The sequence below is a fragment of the Bison bison genome, unplaced genomic scaffold (genome assembly GCF_000754665.1).
Source record: "Bison bison bison isolate TAMUID 2011002044 unplaced genomic scaffold, Bison_UMD1.0 scf7180017864352, whole genome shotgun sequence".
Classification (NCBI taxonomy): domain Eukaryota; kingdom Metazoa; phylum Chordata; class Mammalia; order Artiodactyla; family Bovidae; genus Bison; species Bison bison.
The window spans coordinates 3,395,394-3,420,348 of NW_011494924.1; the positions used below are offsets into that span (position 1 = coordinate 3,395,394).

Consider the following 24,955-nt stretch of genomic DNA (forward strand, 5'->3'; position numbering starts at 1 on the left):
CTTTAGGCACCTTCATTACCCTGTTTTGAGTTTTAGTTTTTATTTTTAGTAATTTAATTAAAAAAATTTTATTATCTACATTTTACTAATGGTTTGACCTTTATTGTAGTTAATTGAGATTAGTAAAAATATTGGTGTATATTCACATATAAACTGAATACTTACATATGAGATTATGTGTTACCATTTCCTAATGAGTGACTTAACTGCTACTGAGATAACCTCCTTTTTAATCTTTTCTCTTAGGGCAAAGAAAAAGGTGATTCCTGCACCTAAACCCAAAGTGAAGGTAAGTATTGAACCAAATCTTTAGTTAGTGATAATTGGTGACTATTGAAATATGTTCTTATGATGAAAAGGTTATATGGCATTTAGCATAGATTTAGGTACTGTTCTCTTAAGATGGGTATTTTTAAGCATTGTAAAAATCCTGGAACCATTGTATTTGGGAGAACAGATGACTGTGGCAATGGGAGGTTTATATACATTAATTGAATTCTAAGGCTTAGTACTACTTAGAAATGTTGAATAAAATATTAATATGACAAATAGCTTTTAAAAGCATGGCTGGGATCTTGAATGAGTGAAATCCATGTCTCAAAACAAAGGAGAAGCTGCCAGAAAGTTAATCTGTCACTGAAACTTCAGTTGCCCTTAGGTGCATTTGCTGGTTTCTGTCACCTTTCACAGCACAGCTGATAAGATTTTCTTAGACTTAAATAGATTGGGAATTGGAATGAAGCTCTCCATAAACCTGGGACTCTGAGAGGATGACATTTTTAGTAAAAGGACTAGAAAAGGAATCCATTCACCAGTAGAAAGATTAAGAAATTTGTGTGTTTTGGCCTTGGTTCTGAATTAGGGAAAGAAAGTCTTTCCTGAAAATTTTCCATGGATTAGTTTATACAACCTGCGTGATCTAGGAAAACCTTAACTTAAAAGTTGTTAGATTAGTATTAACCCACGACACTGGCAAATCACATTCTTTCTGGAATAACGTACCCTCATCCCAGACCTCAAAGGCTTATTACATATGTGCTTAGTTGCTGAGTCATATCCCACTCTTTGCGACCCCATGGACTGTAGCCTGCTAGGCTCCTCTGTCCAAGGGGATTCTCCAGGCAAGAATACTGGAGTATATTGCCATGCCTTCCTCCAGTAAATCTTCCCAACCCAGGGATCAAACCCAAGTCTCCCACATTACAGGCAGATTCTTTACCATCTGAGCCACCAGGGAAGCCCCAAAATACTGAAATGGGCAGCCTATCCCTTCTCCAGGGGATCTTCCAGACCCAGGAATCAAACTGGGGTCTCCTGCATTGCAGGAGGATTATTTATCAGCTGAGCTGCTGGGAAAGCCCAAAGAAAGGTTTCCCTGACTGGGAAACGAACCCAGGCCATGGTGGTGAAAGCGCCAAATCCTAGTCACTATATATACTGTGTCAAACATCTGAAAATATGGGATACGTGAGAAAATTGTGAGGAAGTGTTCCTATGAGTGGGTCAGCAGAGACAACCAATAGAATTGGTTGTCTGAGAACAGCAAGTGATGAATTTATTATGTATAGGACATAAAGTAACTTAAGTTATTTAATATTTAAAAATGTAGAAGGGTGGGGAAAAACATCAAAATAGACAAGGCAGAGTTGAACCAAGTATTGGGTTGGCCAGAAAGTTTGAGTTTTTCTGTAGGCTGTTATGGAAAAAACCTAATGAACCTTTTGGCCAACCCACAATAACCTTTAGAAGTGAAAACTATAATCATTTGAAATTAAAATTGTAATGAAAGCCCACACCTTTTAGATTTCAGACTTTTCCCATAGCCTTCACTCTTTGCATAGAGTTTCTTTGCTTGTGAGGTTATGGCCAGAAGATCTGTATTTGCTACTCTGTGGTCTTCTTAACTTAATAGTGTCAGAGGCTTTTTGAATACAGATGAAGTAGTCTTCTTTTTCTTGGTTAACCTTCTTTTAACTTCTGATCCAAATAATATTGAGCCAGTATTTGATTAAATCTATTGGTTCATGTTTTGTTTTGACATTTGACTTATTTTTAAACTCCTAATACCCACCATAAAGAGTTGGTTAAATTTTGGTACATCTATTTAAACATACAATTGAATTTACCAGAACTCCGATAACGGGTGTGTTGGGATGGTACAGTGGGATTGTCTGTTATGTTCATCTTAAAAAAAATTTTTTTTTATTTATTTTTGGCTGCACTGGGTCTTTGTTGCTGTGCACGGGCTTTCTCTAGTAGCTTTGAGTGGGGGTACTCTTCATTGCGGTATGCGGGCTTTTCATTGCTATGGCTTCTCATTGCAGAGCACAGGCTCTGGGCACAAGGGCTCAGTAGTTAATGCTAGTAATTGTAGGGCATGGGCTTAGTTGCCCCCAAGGCATGTCAGATCTTCCCAGGCCAGGAATCAAACCCATGTCCTCTGCATTGGCAGGCATATTCTTAACCACTGAACCACCAGGGTAGTTCTGTTTTGTTCATCTTTGTGATGAATTTACCTTTTCTTTTCCCCAAATGGAAAGAACTGTATTCTGATTTGTTTTTTCTTTCCTGCTCTAATGCCCCTTCAATACCTATTTCAGTTACAAAGGTAATACAAGGAATGCTTACAGGAGAAAATGCAAACAATATAGAAAAGTGAAGGAGGAAAGTAAAAGTATCCTGAAATTTCTGCTCACACAGAGGGAAAAAAAGCTTCTTACTTTCTGGTACACATCTGCCCTCTGTCCTTGCCTCCCCTCCTTCCTTCTGAATCCATCTGCCCATCCAGTCATTGATTTATCCAGATTGAATTAACATTTTATATAAAAGGAATAACCTGTTTTTTCCACTCAAATATATATCCTAAACAATTTGCCAGTATAAATCTACACAGTACTCTCGGGTGGATTAAATGTTATTTTTATAAAGAAAAATATTAAAGAACTTACTTTAAAATGGCAGTTTTATACTGGTAACACTACCAATATTATTTTGATACCCTCCCTCACTCTCAGTTTCTGTCCTCTTTATAGTGATGGAGTTTTTGGTATGTCAATGCCATCGTGCCTCATCTGCATTTCGTCTTAGCAGACAGGCTTGGCCTTAATGTAGCTACACTTCAGACTGCTGAAAGGCACTGAGGCTTTCAGTCAGGGCTGTTTAGAAGTTTTAGAGAAATTGCTAAGAAAGTTAGAGTGCAGTGGCATTCTTAAGAGAAATAAGAATTTACTATTCCTATTTATTGTTATCATAAAACCTTAGAAGGTAGATGGTAGAGACTCTTTTTCTCCATGCTTTCCCCACTATAGTTAAGGTAAGTGCTATGGTGGTGTAAATTAATAGATAAGGCTTTGGTTTTATTTGGATTTGTCTCTTTTTTAAAAACTAATTGAAACTTTGAAATGATTTTTATGTAGTTTTCTTTCTTCTTAATTATAAAAATAAAATGTCAAGTACTTCATATTTTTCTTGAGAAAGACACTTTTTTAATGCTTTCGCTCTTTAAGTATTTTAAACTGCTCTAATTCTATCTCTTCCTTGAATTTTAAGAAGGTTAAATTCTTAATTCTCTCTTAGGTATTTAGAGTTTTAATTTCTAATACTCTTGTTTTCTGAGCATAGTACCTTGCTCGTAGTGAATATATATGAAATAAATTATGAATGACTTCTACCATAATGAATAGAAAACATAATTTAAGTGTGCTTGAATTGAATCATCTACCAGTTTGATATACCGGTTTCTCTGTGTACTGTCTGTAGGTAGCTGTAAGACAGGCATACAAAGAGGCCAAAATGCAAGGAAGCAGGGAGTGATGGTCTGTATCATAGCAAACTATACTACATAAGATGGGTAAAATCCTAAGATAAAGGCAAAGAGATCTGTAGAATTTTAATTATGAAAATTCTAATGCTTTAAAAACTAATACTGTGTAAATTTTGATTAATTGTTTTTATTTTTCCAATATAATGCTTCTTATGCTAGGAGTGTAGTCCAAAAAAGGACCAGAAAACTCCTGCATCCTCGGTGGCTTCAGTTGGTGGTCCTTCAACAAGCTCTAGCACATCGGCCGTGGCCTCTACCAGTTCTGGCTCCACGCCAGTGCAGGAGACCATCTGCCTTGATGACTCACTAGATGAAGAGCTTTCCTTTCATCCACCTGCACTGGATCTTGTTTCTGAAGCCTTAGCTGTTATCAACAATGGGAACAAGGGCCCTCCAGCTGGCTCAAGGATAAGTATGCCAACTGCAAAACCTCGTCCAGGACTGAGAGAAGAAAAATTAGCAAGTATCATGAGTAAACTGCCACTGGCTACACCCAAAAAACTAGATTCTACTCAGACTGCACATTCGTCGAGTCTCATTGCTGGCCACACGGGGCCAGTACCAAAGAAACCCCAGGATTTAGCTCATACTGGCATCTCTTCAGGCCTTATTGCTGGTTCTTCGATTCAGAACCCAAAAGTTTCCTTAGAACCTTTGCCAGCCAGGCTGCTTCAGCAAGGACTACAGAGGTCAAGCCAGATTCATGCTTCTTCCTCTTCACAGACCCATGTCTCCTCCTCTTCCCAAGCCCAAGTTGCTGCCTCTTCTCATACTCTGGGAACATCAGAGGCCCAAGACGCTTCTCCGTTAACACAAGTAACAAAGGTGCACCAGCATTCAGCTGTCCAGCAGAACTATGTGTCTCCATTACAAGCGACTATTAGTAAATCACAGACCAACCCAGTGGTGAAGTTAAGTAATAATCCCCAGCTTTCCTGTTCATCCCCACTTACTAAGACTTCAGACAAACCACTTATGTACCGCCTTCCCTTATCTACACCCCCACCTGGAAATGGTTCTCAAGGGTCCCACTCCCTGGTTTCTAGGACAGTACCTAGCACCACTACCTCCACTAACTATTTAGCCAAGGCGATGGTGTCACAAATCTCCACGCAGGGTTTCAAGTCCCCCTTCTCAATGGCTGCATCCCCAAAACTTGCCTCATCTCCAAAACCCGCCACGTCTCCTAAACCCTTGCCCTCACCTAAGCCTTCTGCCTCACCCAAGCCCTCTCAGTCAGCTAAGCCTTCAGTATCAACTAAACTTATTTCTAAATCCAACCCAACTCCCAAACCTACTGTATCCCCAAGTTCTTCCAGTCCAAATGCACTAGTGGCCCAGAGTAGCCACTCAAGCAGTAACAACCCAGTCCATAAACAGCCCAGTGGAATGAACATCAGCAGACAGTCTCCCACCTTGAATTTATTGCCCTTGAATCGCACTTCAGGCCTTCCGTCTACAAAAAATCTTCAGGCCCCTTCAAAGCTAACAAACTCACCATCCACTGGAACTGTTGGGAAGAATAGCTTGAGTGGAATTGCAATGAATGTACCTGCCAGCAGAGGTAGCAACCTTAACTCAAGCGGAGCTAATAGGACTAGTCTATCTGGGGGAACAGGAAGTGGAACACAGGGTGCTACTAAACCGTTGTCTACTCCACATAGACCATCCTCTGCCTCAGGGTCTTCAGTGGTAGCAGCCAGTGTGCAGGTATGTATGTTAGATGCACTTACGTGATGAAAACGTTAAGGTGGTGTAATTTCTCTCCATTTAATGATCTTATTATAATGTGTCAGTTGTTTATAATTTATAACTTATGGATGTTGACATCACAGTGATGGATAATCTTGGGGACAAAACTTTTGTTGGGGTGTGTTTTTTTAATCACATGTTTGCTTTCAAAATTTTTGAAAAACACAATTTAAAACTGTATCTTATCAAAGTCCAGAACAAAATCATCACTTATGATTTTAACATACCTTCACTTGTCTCTTCTCTTCCCTGTCCTTGTCCCTTTCTCCTGTCAACTTTCATAACTTTTAAAATCAAATTTATACATTCATATTATTTTTTTCCTTTAACTGCGTCTTTTTGAATAAAATTTTTATTTTTTATAAATTTTGCAGTTGTTCATGTATAATTATCTGTCAAATTAGTATCAGTAGTCTGTTTATACCATACTTTCCCCATTCATGAGTTTTTCATTTAAATTTCTCTCTCAGTTAACAGGAGTACCTAATTCAAGGAATCTTTTCAGAAAGGCTAATGTGAAAGTTGTTCTACTTCAGCACTTATATACCTGATGATTTCTGTCACACTTGAATAGATAGACTTCTTGGGTCACTAAGTGTCTCACTCCAGATTTTATAAATACTGCTCCACTGACCCTTACTGTTTAAGGTTATAAAAAAGTTTGAGGCCATTCTGACATTTTGTTCCCTTATAAGTAACATATTTTCTCTGCCTAAATGCTAATCACATTTTATCTTTTTCCTTGAAAATCAAGTGTTCCCAGATAATGGCTAGGTTTATCTAGATAGTTTTCAGTAATTTTGTACTTAGAAAATAGTAACATCTTTCAGTCTCTGACCCACCCATTTTTTCAGCTCAAGAATATTTTATTCTATTATGGGCCTGCTTATCATTTCTGATCCATTTGCCTAGGTTTTTGAGAGCTCTATTGCTCATATATTTCATCTCTCTGCCTTTCATGTCATCTTTTCTGTTATTATTTTCATCTATCTACCACTTATTTGTATTCTGAGGCTTTCTCAGATTTGTTCTTCACTTTACTCATTTGGTTTCTTTAACTTTTTCCCCTCTCCCTTGAAATATAATCCATGTTCACAGTTGGTAAAATTCAGAAAAAAATTAAAAAAGAAAATTCATGTATCATCTCACCAGTGTTGATGTTTTCCAGATACTTTTTTTAGACTCTTCAAGAAAGTAGATTTTATATAATAGTATGTTTCATAAGCTTTTCTAAAAATAGCATTTTATGATGTTATTTCTTAGCTTCTCAATTATTCTTTGAAAATACGACTTATTTATGAAACTCTGTTGTCTAAGAAAGTGCTCTAACTTTGTACTGCATCTTATTTATGTGGAATAGGAACATCTAATGAAGTAAGTTTCCCCATGGTATCTGAGAGATTTCCTGCTGTTCAGTACAAGCTAAGTGTTGGTATTCAATGTACACCTAAAACCCAGATCATCACTCTGCCTCTACTATAGGCTTAGGAATCAATGAATTCTAAAATTCTAATATAGAACAAAATTCCATTAACTGATACTTCATTAATTGAATCTAGGATTTATAGATATTTTAGCCATATGATTTTGCTTTTATCAGAAATAAGAAAATAGCCAAAAAAACCCCTAGGGATCGTATGTTAAAATTTAAGTTATAACTAAGGTCTAGGAGTTCGTCTGCATTCTTATTTTATTATCTTTGTTAAAATATTGACTGCTTTTGAAATCAATCTTTAATTTGATTTAATTTGATGAGAGGATTATAACCAAAATGACAGTTCCATGGCCCATATCCTCCTTCCTATTGTCAACTACTTTAACTGTTAGCTTTTTCTCTTGTGTTTTTTAAAAATAAGAATGAATGGAAGTCTCTTTTAGTGTTATCTTTCAGCTTCTCATTGTGATAAATAAGGCTTTTAACTGTCTTATACTTCTCCCATTCTCTTCAGAGACTAAAATGACAACTTTTGGTTAAATCTGTGACTTTGTAAAAGATTGTCTATGTTGAGCTAACTATTGTGAACTGTGGTTTCAGTCATAAATTTTGGGCTTGTTTCCTGGAGTTAAAATTTGCTTGTTTTTTTTCTTTCACTTACTTTGTTTTCTTTAAAGTTAAATCTCCCTCTGTCTTTTATCATCTCCAGAATCTATCAGTTCTGTTCCCCACGCCCCCACCCCCACCCCGACCCTGGAAAACTTCCTACAGTTGATCATTTATCCCAAAAGAACAATTTGGTTTATTGTTTACCGGTTAGTTTCTTATCAAGGAAGCTACATGGCAAAATTTGTGTTTCTAAAATGTAACTCCTTCCTTCTGATTTCTTCCTCTCCAAAATGGCTTTATGATTTGGAGACCTTAATGTTCCTGCCTCATATCTGATCCTTTTTGTCTTTCTTATTGGTTTGACTGAAGAAAAGATCAGTAATTGAATAAGGTTATTCCTAACTTTTGTTCTCTTTTTTAACAGAACATCTTATTGATGTCTTATCAGCTACCCTGTGGCCCCTAGATCCTGTCTTTCTAAAGCTAGCCAACACGAAAAACAGATTTCCTATCTATGTCTATAAAATATTCCACTTGCCTCTGAAAGATGTCTTTAGCTGTGTGCAGATGTGAAAATGACAGGTCCTGAGGTTAACCAAAGTTAAAGTCTTTATAGGTTCAGATTGATCTCTACCTGCTTTGTATTTAATAACTTTGCACTGAAGGCTTTCTTGTTCTTTCTTGCCCTTCAGCTTATTGATTTTCTGTGAATCCAGTCTTTGCCACTCTATAATTTCCAAAATAATTCACTAAGCAAATATTTACTAAGTGTTTAATATGTGCCAGGCACTCTTCTAGGTGCTGGGAAAATTGGGGTGAGTCAAGATCGATATATGCCCCCTCTCATGGGGCATATATTCTAGGACGAAGATAAGCAAAACACAGTATTTAAAAATAAAAACAGAATAATATGATAAAGTGCAATTGCTGCTAACATGGATAAGGGAGATGGAGAAAGCCTCTTGGAAGAGGCAACGTTTGAGCTGATAATTGAATGACTAGGACCAAGCCTTTTGGAGAGAAGAGCAAACAGCCCAGGCAAGAAAGGGAAGGTAGATGTGAAGACACTGAGATAGGAAAGAGCCTGACAGGGCTGGACAGTTGGGAAAGATGGGGGGGTGACAGGTCAAAAAACAACTCCAGACCATGTGACTGGGGACCTTGGGGGCTACAATAAGGACTTGGGCTTTTACTTCGTGTTCAGTGGGAAGCCGTTGGAGGGGAGTGGTATGGTCTGATACACATTTCAAAAAACCACCCTGGGTGTTATAGAGAATGTGGGGGGCAGATGTACTCACCAAAATAAAACATGTCCTTAAAAAGAAGTCTAATGCCCACCACGAAGAGCAAGGTGTTCCTTTATATTTTCCCCTGGGAATGAAATGTGGAGGTCATGGAAAATATTTCTGATTATGGGGCATTATCCTGAACTGTTTGCCTGCTTCATGTTGATAGCTTCTCCTGTAATGTTTCTGAATAATACCAACAATGGGATACTCCGCTTTTAAAAGGTCTCCATCTTCTGTGAGAGAAAATTATAACTGCGATGTAACATTTAGATTATCTGGTGTTTGATTTTAGTTTTGTAAACAAAAGTGGATATGGAAGGTTTTTATAAGTATAAAATGTCAGACAGTTAGGACCTGGTGCCATTTTTTTCTTTTGCTAATACACATAACTTAATTTTGGAAGTTGCCCTAATTTACATTTTCTGTCAGCTTTAATGCTTCAGTGAACCTGCTCCAGAAAAGCATAAGAGTTCTCCTTATTAGCAGTATTTAATGTTCCTCACCAGGAGGGCTCTGCTTGGGGAACATGGTTTTAGAGTGTGTTCTCCATATTATCCTGAGACAGTAGTAGAATGTTGATGAAAAAAGAAGAGAAAACCCTTGTTAACTCTTGATACTGATCCTTTTATTTTTTGCTTCAAACCACTGTTGTTTCTGAGTCAGTAATTTGTTCCCAAATCACCCATTTTTAATATCATGGTTGGCACAGTAGAGGGGAACAACTGGCAAGTAAGAAAAACGGTTAAGTCCAAGTGTAAATTTGTAAAGATTTGCACTTAAATGTGGGAGAAAGTTGTGATTAAAAAAAAAAAAGGATATGTTGAATATGAGATCATCTTGTCTTTCATTTTGTGTTGCTTAAAAACTAAGGTTTCAAGCCTTGAGTGGTGGGAAAGAATTCAAACTACTGATCTTAGCAGTTAACATATATGGGAGGGAAATGATTGTAACAGATGATGAGTTCAATTCTGGGCATACCAATTTGGTGAGGTTAGATATCCAAGTGGAATTCTTCACTAAACCATTAGCTAAACAGGATTGCAACTGAGGTGAGAGGTCAGAACTATAGGTACAAATTTGACACATAAATAAAGGAGGTAAGGGAAGGCAATTGGAGAACTAGTGAAAAAACAATAGAAAGCTTTTTAAGAATGTTCTTCATTTTTTCGTTCAGCAGTGGTGTGGACCACTGAGTGTATAAATATGTGAGATGATGTGGCATTTTTGCATGGGAAAATCACCTACATTTTCCCTATAGATTAACTGAGAAATAAAATGACCAGCCCTTTATTAATAATATTTACTGGTAGAAATCATCAGTATACAAAATAAAAGTAACAATTGCTAATGCTTATTATTGATTAACATATTCAGAGAATTCAGTTTTCTTGACCAAACTTAGAACTGTGAAAATTTTTACCACAGAAATTTGGAGTTGATAAAATAAGGCTATAAAAAAAAGCTCACAATTGCAGGTGTAGTAGGTAATATCTGATACTGAGAAATTTTGGTTATAATCTTTATTAAGTACACAAAAAAGTCGGAATGGAAAAAAATGTTTACTTGCTGTATAGGAAATTGTTCAAAGAACTAAATTAGCTTTATAAAGTATATTTCAGTAATTTTTCAATGAAAGCTTATCAGTGCTGGCATGTTTTGAAGTGTTTTTCTTCATAATGATGGCGTCAAAGCCCAAGTTGGGGAGTGTCAAAACACTCTGTAATTTACCTTTTGCCTTAGGAGTCTGAGTTCAGAAATGTAGTGGAATTGAAAATCAGCTTTCAGGGGTTAAGAAGAGATGAGATAGTGTGGAAAATGAAGGTTGCCATTCAATAAGTTTGATAATAAAAGAAAGATACATAAGTCAGGTTGTTGCTAGGGGTTAGGGAAGAGTAATGGTTGGTTGTAAGACAGTTGGTTTTAAGATATGTCAGCAGTATCTGTATATGCAAAAGCAGAGGAAATGCAGAGAAGGTGCAGTGCTTGGTTGACATCTGTGACAGAAAGTTCTGCAGGGGTGGTATTCATGGCATAGGTCAGGTGGTTAGCTTTTGAGGAAGAGGCAGATAAAGCTTTTGAAGAGGAAAACACGGATGGCCATTAACGATGAACGTACAGGGTACTGAGTTGAGGGATCTGAGAGAGTAATAGTCTAGAACAGAAGCTGCAGAGATTGTGCCCAGAAAGACAGTTAAATTACAGATCAGAGACCGAATTGAAATTATATGGAATTAATTCCCTGTGTCAGATGTAGAGATAAGAGCAAAAGTGGAAATCCAAGTTTAGAAATTAAGAGAGGAATGGGTGTTAATAGAGACATTGCAATAACAGTTAAGGAAGCTTAACTGGTGCTGAAACGTAGAAGTATTTCCAAAGCCAGTATTGGTCACTCTTTGAAATGTGATTTACACTTCAGCCTTCATTTCTGTCTCCCAGAGTTTGTGTTAGAGTAGACGTAAGACACAGTCTCACATTCATGAGGATATTAAGTAAAATAAATCAATTCAGGTTAAAGACTTGATTTCTTATGTATTTTGACCCCTGGTTTCTGCAGTCCACAGCAGGAGCATCATTATTGGCTAATGCCTCACCTCTGACTCTCATGACATCACCTTTGTCTGTAACAAATCAAAATGTGACTCCTTTTGGGATGCTGGGTGGCCTTGTTCCAGTGACCATGCCCTTCCAGTTTCCCTTGGAGCTACTTGGCTTTGGAACGGACACAGCTGGAGTGACAACCACCTCGGGATCTACCTCAGCCGCTTTCCACCATAGCCTAACTCAGAGTAAGTGGGGCTCTTTTTCTTACATGGCTGCCTAGTCTTGAGAGAACAGGAAACCTTACAAATTTGTACTAATTGAGAGCAGTCTAGTTGGAGTTAGTGGAGATTATAGAATTTCTTTTTAAAAGAAATCCAGTTTATTTCTTGTGTATATATAAAATAAGTGGAATTACTGGACTCTGAAATTTTTTTATAGTTTCTAAAGTGAACTGGCTATTCCACATTTCTATCTTAATGAAATTTATAGTAAGAGAAAGTCAGATTTCCTGGGTTATTTTCATGCACATTTATATTTATACACATAATGTATGTGCTCTAGTTTAAAAAAACCTTTGAAGTCGAGGTCTGTGCTTGCATTGGATAAATTATTTTTATTTTTGTATCTAAGAGGGCTCAGGTCTTAGTTTGAAGAAGATCACTGACAAGTGTGTTCTTCCCCCAGATTTACTAAAGGGTTTACAGCCAGGAGCTCAGCACGCAGCAGCGCTTTCCCACGCACCTCTGCCTACACATGTACAGCAAACATTTAATGGTAAGAGAGCCCCCCGTTTCTTCCTCTATCTAATATTTATACAGATTTACCAATATATTAAATCTTTCCTGAAAACAATGTGAGAGAATGACAAAGATTGGAAAAAGTAATTTTCATATGAGCAAATCCTCATCGGCAACAAACGCCTTTTCAGAGAAAGGAAACAGGTAAAGGAGATCTTTTGTTACATGTGCAGAGAGCCTTTTTGAAGGTGTTTGTTATATGGGAATGCGGACAAAGAATAGGATTCATAAGACAGTATACAAAAATCATGTCCAGTAGTTAATCACACTTGACCTTTATAGAAATTTTCCAAAGTGCCAGATAGTCTTGTGACACACATATTAGTTAATTTAATCCTTAAAATAAACCTGTGAATGAGATCACAGTTCCCATTTTACAGATCAGGAAATGGAATCAGAGGTAAGCAACTTGCCCAAGTTGATGGGATAATAAGTGTTTAATCTGAGATACAAATCCAGGAAGTCTGACTCCATGGCCTGTATCCTTAACTATCACTCTTCTCTGTGTCTTAGCCCTGATTAAACCAATGTGATTTCAGACTCTCTGTGTTATATACTTGCAGCCCATCTAGATTCTCTGAGATCTGGAGTTGGACAGTGGACACTGCACCCAACCCTGGCCTCCAGATTCTCGCTCTCATCAGCAGCTGACCCCAGTAAAATGCTGAAACTATTTTGAGGGCCATTTTCAGCATCTTTGAGCAGCTCAGCTGCTCTCTTAACTTTGAAAGCTGACTAGGGCCTCACTGTTCTTTTTGGCCACTGCATTTAAAATGGTTGTTGAGCAAGTTTACAGCTGACCACAAAGTGGAAATGGGAGCTTCAGAGCAATCATGAGGCAGTAGGTTGTAGTAAATGCTCTAAGACACCCGAGTGTTGAGCTGCCCCAGACTAACTCCTTGAGAGAATGAACACAGGACCATAGTTGTGCCAGTGTGGGAACAAAGTGTGAGTCGCTCGGTCGTGTCCGACTCTTTGTGACCCCATGGACTATAGCCTGCCAGACTCCTCTGTTCATGGGATTCTCCAGGCAAGAATACTCAGGCCTGGTGGAGCTTAATTTTCCTTGATAAGGCAACAAATGATAAGAGATTTTCTACATTTTTTTTGGGCCCTCGAGGTCACCCAGTCCTACTCTTGTCCAGTTTAAGTAGAGTGATTAGCATTTTCCCAATATAAGTTACATAGCCATATGTAAAACTAGAAAAATCATTCTTCCCATAGCAGACTTTCCTACCTTTTACAATGTTTGCCAGGTTAGGACTAAAAGATGCAGCTGGAGTTTTCACTCCCAGTGTGGTCCAATCATTTACATAAATAATTGAGAGTTATTAATTACTATGTCATGGCAAGAAATTTTCACCTGCATGAAAATGAAGTCGACCTTGAAGTTGACCTTGTTTTCTAAGGGAATCAAAAAATGTGATAAGTTCCTTGAAGGAGGGGGACTGATTGTGTTTTTGCGTTTCTTTATAATCCTCGCAGCATTTGACACAGTTGACTATAAGGTAGATAACAAATACTTGTTGAAATAGTATTTGTAGGACACTGGAAACCAGTTAAACCATAGTCATTTTGAGATAAGAGAATCATTCTTCTTTATATGTCAACTTCTCTGTGTTGTAACGTGTAAGGTACTAAAGGTTATCTTTCTAGCAATGTTGTCATCCACGTGAAAATTAGAAGTTAATTGTATGTTTTGCTTCATATGCTTTTATTTTTTATGACATGCCGACCCATACTGATTAAACACCTCTTTTCTCAGATGGAGGCCAAAGTAAAGGGGACACTAAATTACCACGGAAATCTCAGTGACTTCCCAGCAAGCGAAGGAGATGACACACTTGGCTGGCTGTTGGAACCTACCTGATGGGAAAGTACTCGTGTGGTCATAGGGCTGCTGTTCTGTCGATGTTTACATTCTCTCGTCCCAAGCACTGTGGTGAGGAGGAAAAAGAAAAGAAAACATTACTTGAGTAAAGCCAGGTGCAGGAGGAAGAAATGCTTTTGTGCAAAGTTAAGTGTGACCTTTAGTCTCTTCTAAAGAAAGACAAAGTTACCATATTAACTGACTTGAAAGAGACTCAGTTGTCAAACCCACAGAAATACAAATTTGATTTTTCCCTGGGCAGGAAGAAGGAAATTGAGGATTTGGGTAAACTCCATCCATCCTGGGGGTTGGATCTGAACACTTGTAGACATAGTTGCATAATAAAAGGCAGTATACCCCAAATTAGGCCAGTTTGTCAGGAGTAATGGTCATGTCTGAGTGGACTATGCAGCTAATTTGCCACAAAAAATATTTAATGGCCCTATGTCTGATGCAGACAGTAGCTGAGTATAAATCATGTACCCTCAAAAATCCTGAACAAACTTGAATCTTCTCCAGTGTGTAGCAACTCCTGTGTAAATCAGTGGACTAAAGATGTTTCAGGAAAGTTATTTTAGCACAGTGATATATATTACATTTTTTTAAGTCAAAAAATTGAGCCTGTTGCTCATAACAGATGAAACTTAGATGTCCCCTTTTTGTAAAAGGGTCAATTACATCTTCCATTCAGAAGCAGGTACTTAACTCTCTTCTTCAGGTGATTTGTGCATCTGGTGTTGACTGGTTAATTCTTATTTCCATTCTTGATGTTAAAATGTGACTTGTGTTCACATTTTCCTCTTGAGAAATGGGGATCTTTGTTGTAGGACTGCAGCTTTGGTCCACTTAGCCTTTGCAGGCCTGCCAGTATGAACTGTCAATTTCCCCCAACATCACTTTAGTTCACAACCTCTCCTTCTGTTCTTTTAGCTAGTGGTATTTCAGGTGATTATTAACTATTGATATAAACAGGTATAAGTGTGTATTGCAGTGCTTCTTCATTGGTCATTCAAATGGCATATATGTATTTGGGGGGAATTTTGAAGATGGTATTTTAAAGGGAGGAATTAAATTAGGATCATTGTGTACAGGGGATTATTTTTATAACAATCATAGTGTATTTTTACTCCCTATATCCATTGTAGTGAAACTGATTTGGAGCATTTGAGATTTTAAAGTTTTACTAATACTTAGAGTATTGATATATGAGTAAACCTGCAGATAATAAGACTCCGTTACTAGAGCTTCCTCATGCAAATTGCATGTTCAACAAAGGATGTTAAGGGAGAGATTTATAGTGTTTGGATACATTTTGTTGACTTTTTTCACCTCATCATTGTTCTAGTCTTTTTCTTCCTGTTTAGGCTTCCGAATGTTTTCAAACTGTTCACAAGAATGGTGTAAGCTTGGTCCATTAATAATGCCAGACACCTAAAAAAACTGCACCAGATTGGTAGTAGCAAGATTTCTTACATATGTTTTCATTACAAGTCCCCCAGTACCATTAATATTTATCCAGATAAGGGTATTAATCGGGCCCTTTTTTACTTTCATAGCAAAAGTTGCAAATAGGCTTTAGGACTGAATAAATTAACACAATGCTTTAGATCTGTAAGCCCATATTTTGACTTCAGAGTCATATTGGCTTACTTTACAGTGGAAAAAAAAGTTAATAACTGAAAACTTTAGTTCCAAGAACTTGTTACAATAAGGGGAAAGGGTTATTTTAAAGGAATCATTGATATAATTACTTGCCTCTAAGAATTTAGTTAATCAGTAAAGCAAATAAGAATGTCCTGTCAACCCTAGTAGATACTTTGGAAGGATACTGGGATGTTGCAGATAGGTTTGACTTGAATGGAGAATGTTTGATTAAAGTTTGTTCGGTTTTTTTAACTAGGGAAGCTTATCCAGTTCTTGAGTTCTTCCAATGTAGCATACCTCTTGCTTTTATCTAATTTAGAGGGGGAGAAAAGTCTGCTAATCTTTAGGAATTTTCCTTTGAGAAGCCACCTTCATTTTACTTCCCTGAGCAAGGAGAGAACACAATGCAGATTCATCTCTCTTCTGGTGGAGAGTGGTGCGTGTATTCATCTGTGTGTGTATTTTTGTACACATATATTTATTGATAGATGAGTTCAGTGGTAGTTTAAGTTGAGGAATGACAACTTTAATTTGTTAAACCCATCAACTCAGTCACACCGTATGAAGACCCCCCATGATTCTGTCTTCATTCGAGAAGAGTGGGATTATCAGTTCCTCCCCCATATCGAAACACCTGAGGGCTCTGGGCTCTGAGGCCTCCTCTGTGGAGATTTTATTCTGTTCTCTTCAATCCTGATTCTGTGAGAACTGCTGCCTCACCCCCATCACATTTTCATTACCTTCATCCATTTCAATCAGACTGCCCGTTTATGTTGTACAAATCAAATAAACATCCTTATATTTCTTAAAAAGTATGATCAGAGAGTTACTGCATGTAAATACCTGTTTCTTTCCTAGATCATAACATTGAAAATGGTGTCTATACTGTACGGTCACCTATTTTTACAGCTTTTCTTACTAAAAACATACATACAAATCAGTTATTTTTTAGCACAGAGGCTTGCAACTCATATTCTATTTTTGCACTTGAAAATCAAATTATGTTATTTTTTAAAGTGGGGAGTAATTGGAAAGGCTATAGAGCAATGTCTTTTCTGAAGAGCATTAGCAGCATCCCAGTGTAAAAGTAATCAGCACAGTTACATCCCATGCCATGGGATTCTTGATTCAGGAAAAGGAAGCTATTTTCAACGGTCTTGTATTTTAAATTGCCTTCGCTGACGTATAAGCTGTTACTGTACATACAAGTTAATCCTCAGTATTCACAAGCAATAATGAATGATCAGCAGAGCTGTCTCCAGAGATAGCAGTGCTGAGCCTCGGCTGGAGACTGAGAGCAAAGTGTCAAGCTCATTCAGAGCCTCCACAATCGATGTAAGCAATAATTTCATTACCAGTTGGTTATAATTCTTTCTCATCTGCTTCTGAGATCAGAGGGTAAAAGAAATCATGATTTTAAAACCAACTGAAGAGATTAAGTATTGGGGGAAGAAGTGAAGTTCATCTGAGGTCCGCAAATCTTGATTTGGAGGGACTCAGAGCATTGTGTCAGCACATTCCTTCATGCCTGCCACCCCTTTGATGGATGTTGTTAGCCCAAATTTCTTTCTTTCTTTTTTTTTTAACATCATAGAAGCTGAATAGGGTTTATCATATCACCCAGCTAGACGGAAGAACCGGGCACACACCTGTTTGAATGCTGTGGGTTTGACACCTGTATGAAAACAACTTCTACGAAAAGATATTTAACCCAGGATTTCCCCCCGACCCCCAAAGCAGATTTAAATTGTTTACTACCCAGGTTTGGAAAGGGCAGACACCTCTAATCTTTCTTCTGTCGTTGCCCTCTACCACACCCCCTTTCCACCTCTACTTGGTTCAAGACATTTTCTGAAATGGAATTCTACTGTTATTCAAACTACCATTGATTACGCGAATACTGTGTCCCTTGGGATCATCTCTTAGCACTCCAATTAATCTATCAGATTTGCTGCTACATTTGTAAAATGAACTTTGCCTGTAATGTTCAACTTCAATTTACAGTTCTTTATTTCTGGGAGGCTTTGTCATATAATTTGACCCATGTGTAGAACTAGGATACTTTAAGGGTGTACCATAAAAGCACACTGGTCCTTGTATTCTTTTCATCATTGAGGTTTTGGATTTTTGTTTGCTCTTTTTGTTGGTCGATGTTCATTTTGTCCTGTTTTAAATTAGAAGAGTGAGAGAAATCTGCAGTCGGGCCAAACTTGAGACCTTGCCCCCGTGCTGCAGCGCTGCAGTTTCTGCTGACTTTACGTTCTCAGAAGGGCACTTTTACTTGCTGTTGTGTATGTATGGTTGTTTTTGTTTGTTTGTTGTTTTGGTTTTTGCTTTTAGGGGGCTTTTGTTTTTCTAATAATGATGCAGAAGACAAATGCAGTAGTAGGTAAATGATTAGAAACATGTTAGACAGTTTTATTTTATAAAATTTAAGAGGAAAGGTTTAACTCTGTAAATCATTTCTTAGCTCTGGTAAAATGGCTTATACTACTCCTCTAAAGCATATTCAATTCAGGCCTTTGTCTTTGTTAAGTGCCTTTTTTGCTTTCTTTTTTCCCCTCTTTGGAAACTATTCTCAGATACCCTAAAGTGAAGGCTAATAACGTCAGGGGATTCAGGAGGAAGAATCTCAGAGTTGCCAAGATCATGTCATGCTGTAATATTCTTCTTTTTCTTTATATGTATATGGATATATGTGTGAGATACACACATACATGCATACATATATATGTGTGTATATTTGTATACATATGTAATATATATATATATATATATATAACTGGTAGCTGCTGTACCATTGCATCCTTTCCAAGCACTCCCCTTTTAATGTTTGCAAAATTTTTGCCTTGTTTATTCCATTGCCTTTAGTTGATTTGAATGGGTAGATTGGGAAATTGTCTTCTCACAAGATACTGTGTTCGCCCTTTGAATATCTGTTTGTAGAAGTTAATAGGAACAACAACTACATATAAAACAAGTCAGTTACTATAACTAAAATAAATTTAGTGGGCTCATTGGCTGCTCCTGGATGTAATCCACTGGTCTGTGCCCTTCAGACTTGGCATGTGTAATACTAGAGAAAGCATTGGAATAACAAGAGTCTTTCCAGGTCAAGTTGATAAGGTACATGATGTCAGGCAAGACTAAAGACACGGGAGAGCTAGAGTTAGAACCATGGTATTGTTTCTGAGTTTCGAAGCAAGTTAGCAACTTTGTCCATATTAAAAATGTACCATATACTCTTCTGGAAAATGGGTTTTGAAGAATTCATATAGCTGCATATCTGTTAAAAGGGTAATAAACTTAGAAGCAGAAGGACTTCAGATATGGAGGGAAACACTCATATAACCCATGGCATTCTTGAGAGAGCTTCAGTTTTCTCATTTGCCAAATAATTACATTTGGCTTAATATGATTTAATGGTTATTTATGTTTCTCCCTTGAGCAAAATAACATAATATCAGTAATTAGTGTTCATCTGTTTCTTGTTGAAAACAGATGTGACATGTGAAGGGAGACTAAGTTGAACCAATCCTCAAAACCCAGTATAAATATATCTAATAAATGCCCCCTTTTAAATACATTTTAACTGAGGAGACTGGTGGCCAAAAAGGAGAAAGCAGAGGCTCCTGGCAGTGTTACTTGATAGCAAGACTGTTATCAGGTGGCCTCAGTTCAGTCATGTTACTCTTGAATTATTGTGTTTAGGGGGAATATCGTTTAACCTTTGTGCCTCAGATTACCCATTAGAAAATTGGGTATAATAATATTCACCTACCTCCCAGGGATATCAGAGACTTTTTCAAAAATATTTTGAGTTTTTCTAAAATGTCCTATATAATTTAAAAAAGTATTATCATCTTCCTGCAGAGGCTAAAAAAATGTTTCCCTATGATGGGTATAAAAAGCACCATATGATTTTTAGGTTTAAAAAAAAAAATCACTGGAATTCTAATTTAGATACATATGTGTTATTTAAACATATTATATTTGTGGTTGGATAAAATGCTTAGTTTCAGGTTAATAAGAGGGGAGGGGGTAAATAACACTAAGTTTCCTAATTATAAGTAGTTTTTTTGTTTTTTTTAAGCTGTTTATGGTATTATTACATGTGTGATTTTTGCCAAGATTGTGGAGCTGAAGCTAGCTAAAGTGTGAATGATTGGTTACTAGAGTTGATTAATGATCCCAAATGTTTTATCTGCCTCACTTTGCCATGTTCTCAGCCTAATTTCCTTATATTACTTGTTCAGTGATGAATATAGCTAAGGTTTTAACTTTCTAAGAATGAATGGGGGTCTCCTTGTAGAGATTGTGTACTATTCCTGTAACCATAGGTTTATCCAGCTTTGCACTGAAGGGGCAAGCACTACACAGTCTGCTAGGTGTACTTTAGCCAGTCTGCCTTTGTCATTTATGCTTCTTTAACGTGAAAGAGTTGGAGCCATCAACTGCTCAGGTTGTAGAAAAATGGGAGAGAGGAGGCAGGTTTCTCTCTTCCTAGCTGGGGCAGCCATGGGAAGGGTCGGGGTACAAAGAAATATATTTTGCCCGGCTCCAGGGACGAGGGGAAGATCATCTTATCCTACCCTCCCTCCATCGGGTATATGAAGCAGTAATACATAGAATTTTCCTTTTATCATTTAAAACAATAACAACAGGAAACATTGGATGCTGCTTCTCTGTTAGAGCTAGATGCTGAGCACCATTTGTGAGGAGATGTGTGTAGATTTTGTAGCACATATTCAGGGTCAGGAAAGAGAATGTCAGGTGATTAGGAACAAATGATCCAGTGTTGAGTGAGTCGGGAGAAGGCCCCAGGCCCAAGAAGACAAAGCCTCTGAGTTAATTCCCAGAACTGGCTGAGGCCCTCTCTAGTGATAGGATGTTTTTCCTTAAAAGTCACTTTTTGGTTTTTTGTTGTGTTTTCCAGATAAAGCCTTAGTTAGTAGCCTCTAAATATCAACTATGCAGATAAATATACATGTTTTCCACATTCTTCCTCTTTTTTTCATTCTTTAAATAACAGATGTTAATTAAGACTTCTACCCAAAGAAATAAGGCATAAGGGTTTTGTTGAATGTGTGTTTGTTCCTCTCGGGAAAATTAATGGAAACATAAAAATAGAGATATTTTGTGTGTCCATCTGTCCTAAAATGTGAACTTTATATTCAAAAACTAAGTACAGATTCTGGTGCACACTGTAGTTAGAATCATGGAATGTCTTCAGGTTGTTAAGATAAAACCATCCCAGTGTTCAATTCTGAGAAAGTTTTAGATTCTCTGGCACAGTGTTCAGGTTTGTGGAGCTAATAAACAGATGGTCAGACTCTCATTATAAAGTGGCATTAAATATTAATGTCAGATTCTCATTCTTTCTTCACTTTCTTTAGTTTTCATTCTTCTTTTCTCTAGTCTGAGCTCTCAACCATTTCATCAACCAGTGGCTACACTAGAATAAAAGTTGCTAAGAGTCTGGGGAGGAAAGGTTAAACTTTCACCTCCTTTTCTCATTCACGTTGGTCATCTACGCTGGGTCCCCACTGAATTTGAAAGTAAAGACTACAGGCATGTTGTAGGAGACTGTTTACATCCCAGCACACTCAGACAGGGACTGGTAGGATTTTAATCAGGCTGCCTTTGAAAAACTTGATATTTTTCTCAGATATTCCCAAAGTACCATTTGCTTGAAAGTAGCTATTTGCGATCTTTATTTAATTTCCTCATACTGTAATATGTAATACTTATGCTTTTCAGACTTTCTTTCATATGTCCATTTTAGAGCAGGTTAGTACTTAAATTTTGGACACTTTTCCGAACTGTTACCCAAACAGGTCAAGAATACTTAATAAATAAATAAATAAATCTCAGTAGTATAATTAAGGGGGTCTATATGTCCAGGACTTAGAATCATCACTGGTGACCTGAATTTTCTTTTCTCTTCTCCTTTGTGTTAAAAATAGATTTCTCTACTATATAATATAGTAGTAGCTACATTGCATGGCCTCTTCCCGATACTTTTCAAGGTTATTCAAAAGAGAACTCTTATTTGTTTTTATTATTTGTTGGGCTTCTATTTCACATAATAGTCTGCCTTGCTTCTTTTCATTAATTCCTCTGGAATAAACCTACTTTACAAAGTTCTGCGTCAGAAAGGCCATATGAATCCTTAGTACCAATTTTAGGTTCCTCAGAAAACTCTTGATATATTATTTGTTACTGTTTTGCCAATAATAATATAATCCTATTTTATCTTGTCTAGTTTTAAAATATTTTGTAACAAAGCACTAACAGAAACTTAATTGAAACACAAGCAAGGTGACTATTACCTTAGATAACGTGGAGGTACTGTTTTTTAATTTAACAGTTCCATCTACCCTCCAAGCACATTTAGGAGTTGGCAGTAACCAAGACTAGCCAAGTGGCATATTCTTCTATGTGACAGCCTGCTATATTACATTTCATGGCCTTCTGGCTATAAACTTCCCTCCTTTTTCGCTTCTCTCATCTGTTTGCAGGAGTAGTGTGCCCTGTGCCAGCATATTGGGTTTTCTTTCTTGTACCTGTGAAATTACCAAGAATTACCCCCAGTTTTGGCCAGAGGCATTAAAAGAGAAATTATTCTCAGTTGACAGAGTTATTACTGTTTTATATAGGTGGTCGGAAAGTTGACCAAGTTTGGCCAACTTTTAAAATCCTGGCTATGCTTACATAATTAATTACATAGACCTGAGACTTGTAGATAAGCAAGGGGCCCTTGCACCAGTAGAGGTAGGTTTCCAACATACACACAATTTTTTTGGCCAGCCTCCAGAGAAGGGATTCAAGCTTTGTACTGCTCTATTGTTGGCTGTCTTTGAAAAATTATATTACAGAATGTATCAAAAATATCTAATTGTTCTTAAGAGTATGTAAATCTTAGAGCTTGCCTTTCCTTATCTGTTGCTTGCTAAACACTGGCAAGCTGAAAAGGAAAGGAAAGGAAATCTCTGGCTGGTGAAAATGTTGTGCCCCAAACAATAAGTTAATCAAAGTCTCCCAAGGTAACCAAATGATGAGTGTTTTCTCATTTATTACAAGCAAGAAAATTTATTTGCAGTTGTAAAAATTATCGTGGGACTGCAGACCGATTTGCTATAAGTGATTGGAAATAAGGATTCTGATTTTTAGTCTGGGTAAGCACATATTTCCAACTCTTGCAGTATGAATTTTGATAAAGGAAAGACTTTTGTTTGGTAACAGAAGGAAAAACGGGACTTATTTATACAGTGAATGCTCACTGTATAGAGGAATGTCCCTCTGGTTACACAGCATCTTCTTTCTTGAGCCACCTCCCCGCTTTATATAGATGCCAACAGGTTTTATAATGCATATTGAAGGAAGGAGCCTAAATAATTGCTGCTCCTCTGGGTGAAAGGCCCTGACTACCATATTGCAGTTGTTTTTAGGGAGGTGTGTTTTTGCTAACTTGAAGGGATATGCTGTATTTTAAATTTAAATAAATGTGTGACTTAATATTTTGGGAATTTTTTTTTCCTCCTTTAAAACTGGACCTGAACACAGCTTTGAGTTGATATTTGTAATAATCTCAGGACCTGAAAGATTGTAGCATTTAGTGTGTCTTAAAAATTATGTACTGTACCAGCCATGGATTTTTGTAAATATACCTGTCTCCCTTTTTTGTATTATTTTAGTAAAAAAATAATAATAATAAATTTAAATAAAAGGGGGTGGTGATGAGATGTGAATGGGTGTGGGTATGTATGTGTGTGTGTTTGTATAAGGCTCTTTGAGATGAACTGGTGCTTGTTTAATTTCCGGCTCTAATGAGAGCAGGAATATGGACAAAGCTGCTGCTACCGAAGCCTGCACTAAGCCTAGATGTTTCCATCGTGTCCCAGTGACTGATCAGGAAATGACCCAGTTAAATTCTTCTTCCCACTGCCATCTTGCCTTTGAATTCTCAGTTCTACACACTTTTTGGACTTTAATGGTAAAGTTTTCCAAACTTTGGGTGGTTTGCTGGTCTCTAGTTTTTAGAGAGCTCTTGTCACTATTTTCTAAAGACAGAGGAGGACAGGTAAAATTTTTTAACCCCCCAAAAAAATCACATTTCATAAAACCCTGATGACTTTTGGATATGTGAGAGGATTTAAACATTCCTAGATGTGGATCTGTGAATTTAGTAAATTGACCCCATTGATATATATACTCCTTCAGTGCAGGGATTTTATTTTTCTTTTTTTCGCAACAGCCTTGCTCATATTCCAAGTGTAGCTAAGCAAACCCCTGTTTTAAAGCAGGAGCCTTATTTGATTGTGTAGATGTTTCCTGTCTATCCTTTGCGACAGGGCCTTTTACATGAGTGTTTTTTCTTTTTGTATGTGTTACGTGTTGTTGTATTAAATAAAGAGGAATGTACATATTATTCTTGTGTCTGTTGTATCATTGAGTTAACTTGAATTTTAATATCTCATTCTTTCAGTGGTGCTGGAGTATCTCTTGCTTGTAACACACTGTGCTGGGTGTTATGGGATACAGAAATCAGGGGCATGTATTTACCTACCTACCCTCCATGTATTTACAAAGAGTCTGCAATCAAATGACAAGTTACAGTTCAAAATGTGTCACAAAGGTGTGGTCCATGGCCACCTGCCACTTGAGTTCAGAGCAGGGGAAAAAATAGGCTGGAAAGATCTGAGGAGACCTTGTCAGGTTGATGACATTTGAACTGGGCCTCCACGGATAAATGGGATTTGACTGGGAAGGAGGAAAAGGGAGCATCCTGAGCAGACTCAGGAAGAAACAGGAAGGCGGCCAGGCTGGTGTGAGGTGGGTGCTGGGGTGACTAGAGGAAGCCAGACTGTGTGAGTCCTGGAACGCAGGCTTACTAGGTTCTTCCTTCAGATTAGAGGGTGTGTGCCTGTGTAGGCGTATGCCTGCCTCCAGGGTCAGGGCTTGCAGTTGTAGATGCAGGATGCTCACCTAGTTGCATAAGTGAGCATCTTTTAGTCTTACTTGTAGAGGACTTCTTTAGGGAAAATATTGGCATGAGAAAAAAGTGAAAAAAAGAATTTAACCTTAGAAATCCAGGTAGGGACTGGGAAAGAGGGTGAAAAGGTAGCAATTTGTGAGAGAAATCGAACAGTTTCGTCATTTATAACTGTATATGTGCATATAAGATACAGAAAA

General features: G+C 37.4%; 1 protein-coding gene across 1 annotated transcript in view; it reads left to right on the top strand.

Annotated features, from left to right (window-relative positions):
• The window catches only part of UBN2 (ubinuclein 2), an 80,392-nt gene extending 56,201 nt beyond the window's left edge, over positions 1-24,191 (top strand). Inside the window, 5 exon segments of the mRNA XM_010854936.1 lie at positions 247-289; positions 3,983-5,533; positions 11,463-11,694; positions 12,134-12,223; positions 14,012-24,191. Coding sequence (XP_010853238.1) covers positions 247-289; positions 3,983-5,533; positions 11,463-11,694; positions 12,134-12,223; positions 14,012-14,061 — 1,966 coding nt within the window. The 3' untranslated portion in view covers positions 14,062-24,191.
• Positions 24,192-24,955: the final 764 nt, after the last annotated feature.